This window comes from Trachymyrmex cornetzi, unplaced genomic scaffold (genome assembly GCF_001594075.2).
Source record: "Trachymyrmex cornetzi isolate Tcor2-1 unplaced genomic scaffold, Tcor1.1 scaffold326, whole genome shotgun sequence".
NCBI lineage: Eukaryota > Metazoa > Arthropoda > Insecta > Hymenoptera > Formicidae > Trachymyrmex > Trachymyrmex cornetzi.
This window is the reverse complement of record NW_017297961.1, coordinates 537,028-541,172: the sequence shown is the minus strand read 5'-3', so window position 1 is coordinate 541,172 and position 4,145 is coordinate 537,028. Positions and strand designations below refer to the sequence as shown.

The 4,145-nt window shown below is 33.7% G+C and overlaps 1 protein-coding gene across 2 annotated transcripts in view; it reads right to left on the bottom strand.

Moving 5' to 3' along the window:
* The window catches only part of bent (projectin protein bent), a 221,823-nt gene that overhangs the window by 86,774 nt on the left and 130,904 nt on the right, over positions 1-4,145 (bottom strand). For both annotated transcript variants that reach the window (XM_018510206.1, XM_018510207.1), the window contains 5 exons: positions 3,530-3,785; positions 2,922-3,247; positions 2,469-2,771; positions 1,858-2,242; positions 1,076-1,281 (listed from right to left, as the gene is read on the bottom strand). In XM_018510206.1, the coding sequence (XP_018365708.1) occupies positions 1,076-1,281; positions 1,858-2,242; positions 2,469-2,771; positions 2,922-3,247; positions 3,530-3,785 (1,476 nt within the window). The remainder of the gene's footprint in view (positions 1-1,075; positions 1,282-1,857; positions 2,243-2,468; positions 2,772-2,921; positions 3,248-3,529; positions 3,786-4,145) is intronic.

Genomic DNA, 4,145 nt, shown 5'->3' with positions numbered 1-4,145 from the left:
AAATTGTCCAGCAGAATATCTGAACATCGTATAGACATATTAATTGGAACACTGACACTCATTCTGTAATTACTGACCATCGTATGGAATTTTCACATGACTTAGATTGGGAGAATGTCCAAATTTTAGACAAGGAGAAATGTTTGAACAAATTGATTTCGGAAATGGCATTCATACACATGCAAAAGAATGGCTTTAATTTACGTTCAGATAAGAAGGACTGCATCATACGTATGCAGCAATGCTTGAAAATTTCTCTTGATTTATGTAATAATTATTTAGATTTTTAGTTTGTTAATTTAATTGATAATAAGTTTTATTAGTTGATAGTACTATAATATTTTTAACAAATATTTCTTTATACTGATTGTATTCTTTTCCTTTTTCTTTTATTATCAATTCTCTATCTGACTATTTGTAATAATTTTTATAATTTTAATTTACAGACAATATTGTTGCGTTCTCATTGGTTTGACTTAACAACACTTTAATTTGTAACTTGTTCTTGTTAATTACAAATTGCCTTAATGTTTTTACTGTTGACCTCTTACTTCGAGTTTAGTTCATATCTGAGTGACACGTTGTCGCTCTCGGTCGTGGGTTTAAAAATGCATGATCTTATTTAATTTTAATATACCTACTGTTTCATGAGGTTTAATATGTTTAACAAAGCTTCACGATACTTTTCATATTCTGTGATGGTGAGCCATTCAAATTAATTTTACTCGTTTATCAGTTCTAATGAAACTTTTTCTATAAACGTCAGACATATTATCAACGCTGCATCTTTGTCAATTTGCGAGTGTCTTAAGCATTACGGACATGTGAGCTAATTGGACTTGTATCATTCTTGCTGAGGAGGACTCCAAAGAGAGTCGAAATTCGTTCAAATAAAGAAGACATCAATCCAATCTTTGAGTATTGATTGTTCACTAAAATATTTGCGCTGTTTTTCGTCCCTGACTCTCATTAGCCTAATATATTTTTTGTTTATTATATTGTTTAAAATTCGGGAGTCCTAATATTATTATTGTTTTTATTGTAATAGAATTAATGTTCTATTAATGATACTTACCGAATTGATTTTTGGCTACAACAGATCGATCGGTGGTCAATGGTTCAGAGCGACCTTGAAGATTTTCTGCAGACACGCGAAATTCGTAGGTGGTTCCCTCCAGCAATCTTGGCACAGTGGCATGATTATACTTGGGATTGACATGTGTAACTGCTGGCACCCAACCACCACCATGCGTGAGATCGCGCTTTTCAATGACGTATCCACTGCAAAATATAGAACAAACATGTATAAGAAATTATTTTGTGTACTATTAGTGCTATTATTTTTTACATGTATATATTGTATAATTCGTAACACAAATTAACATAAAATATAATTTTAATATGATAATTTTATTATAGAATTATAATTTAATAAGTACAGGAAGTTAACAAGTCTAGGAAACTTGACCATACAGGAGAGTTGGACAACTATTTGAATATTTCATCTGCACTGAGAAAAAAATATAGTCAATTTTAATAAATATTTAGTTCAATACTGCCAACTAAATATTTACTTACAGTAAATAAATATTTGTTTAGTAAAAAAAATAATTGTTAAATCAAATTAACATTTCTTGTATCAAATAAATATATCTTTATATTTAATAAATATTTAGTTGGCATATATTCAACTAAACATTTATTAAAATTCACTATATTTTTTTTCAGTGTGGGATTCTTTCTATATTATTTTTAATGAAAGAAAAGTTACAAAGAGATTTTGTAATTTCAAAATATATATATATCGAGTAAAGTTCATTTCATAAATAATGTTGAACTAATAAAAAATTTACTTACGTAAGTTCGCTGCCTCCATTATCCTTGGGTGGCTTCCACGAAAGCGTGACGGATTGGTTGGTGATTTCCTCATATTGCAAAGGACCTTCCGGCGGTCCAGGTTTATCCAAGACGGTCACTTGGAAACTGCCTTCATCTATGCCGCTGCTATTCTTTAGCAACAAATGGTATAATCCCGAGTCGGACCTTTTAGCATTGACGATATGCACAATTGTATGATAGCCGATCGATGTGATCGTCGTCCTGTCATTGGAAGTCAATTCGTTGCTTCCTACACTCCAAGTTGCCTCCGGCGTCGGTTCGCCGATGAAGTCGATATCCACGTGAAAAATAAGTCCAGCCTTGATACGAACGTCCTGTAAAGACGTCTTGATTTTCGGAGCCACTAAACAAATTGAAAGAAGTTAAATGTAATATGTAATGTCCAATGTAAATAAATTCACAATATATTGAAGATTTAGAATATAAAAAATCATTATGCTATATAAAATAATAATTTATAAATCCATAAAATTAAAAAATATTATTTATTGCTGTTATTTAAATCTTATTATACTGTTTAATCAAATAATTATTTTTTAAATTAAATTATATGAAAATTTATAACTTACGAAAACGAGGTTTGGCAGTGACGAGATCGCTAGGTTCTGACGGTTCAGATTGACCGGCGGCGTTGATAGCGATCACACGGAATTCATAATCCTGACCTTCTGTCAGATCCGGAACAGTCGTGCTGTTTTGACCAGCCGGCACGTGTACTGCATTCACCCAGTAAGGGCTGCCCTTCTCCTTCTTCTGAACAATATAGCCTGTGATCGGTGATCCACCGTCATTCTTTGGCATCGGCCATTGTAAATCTACATGGTCTTTGTCCCAGTCCATGATTTGCGGTTTACCAGGCGCGTCCGGTTCATCTAAAAATCGCGGACACATTTATTAATAACATTATTTTTTCAATGTACTTTTAACTTTATGATTTTACGATATGCACGAGTTAAATTGTAGAATTCTTTTAATGTTTATTTAATTTTGAAATATCGTTTTCTTTTTTTCAAATTACTCACCAAATTCGTTCTTCGCGATGATACTTTTCGTAGTCTCGAGCGGATCGGATTCTCCGATGTTATTAACAGCTTTAACACGGAATAGATATTCTTTGCGATGAATCAGACGGTTGACCTCGTGGCTCAACACCATGCTCATACCGGCGTCAGACCAAGTTCCACGAGACAAGTCCATCTTCTCGATAACATAGTGCAAAATGGGACTTCCGCCATCATCAAGAGGATGTCCCCATGTCAAGTGGCAACCCTCTTTGGTGACATTGCTAACATCCAAAGGCTTCTCTGGCGGTGCCGGTCTGTCGAGGACAGTGACCCTCGCGCTGGCACTAAAAATTTAACATCATAATTTGTTCAACTAACAATCATCAAAATTAAATTGTATTATAAAAAAATTTTTGTTAAAAAAGTTTCTTTAAATTAATTTTCAATATTAAAATGTTTTTCACATTGTCTTATTATTTGTTAAAATATAATTTTTAAATAAACGTATAAAATTAAATAAAAATATTGTTTAACGTAAATTAATTTGATTAAGAGATTTTTTGTTATTTAAATTAGAATTATAATTATATTAAAGAATAACTATAAGTTTTTGATTTATTAAGTACCTGAAACTACCATGGTCGTTCTCCAAAGTTAGAGTGTAACGTCCAGTATCATCACGGACAGAGAATGGAATCTCGAAGGAAGTTTCAGTGTTAGTGGTGTACATCTCATGACGAGCATCGGCCACAATCTGTACACCATCGCGATTCCACGTTGCCTTCGGTTTAGGTGACGCCACAATAGGAATGTTGTAACTTATCTTCTGACCGGCGCGAACCACCAAATCGTGCAGCAAATGTGTGTCGAACGAAGGAGCAACTACAATTAAAGAAGAAATTATGAAGGCAATATCATTAGCAGAGAGAAAACATCTCCAATTATTAGATGTACAACTTTGCTTCCGCCGTTTTTTTTCCGAAATTCGAGGCTTTATTGTAAAAAAACTGGTTATACATTTATGATTCAAGGTATTGTCCATCGCTTGCCACTATTTTCTCCAATCTTTCGGGCAGCGTGCGAATCCCGCGTCGAAAAAACTGGTCATCTTTTGAGGCAATCCACGAATCGATCCAATTTTTTACTTCTTTATAAGACCGGAAATGCTGGTCAGCCAGGTCGTGTGCCATTGATCGAAACAAGTGATAGTCAGAGGGAGCAACGTCTGGAGAATACGGCGGG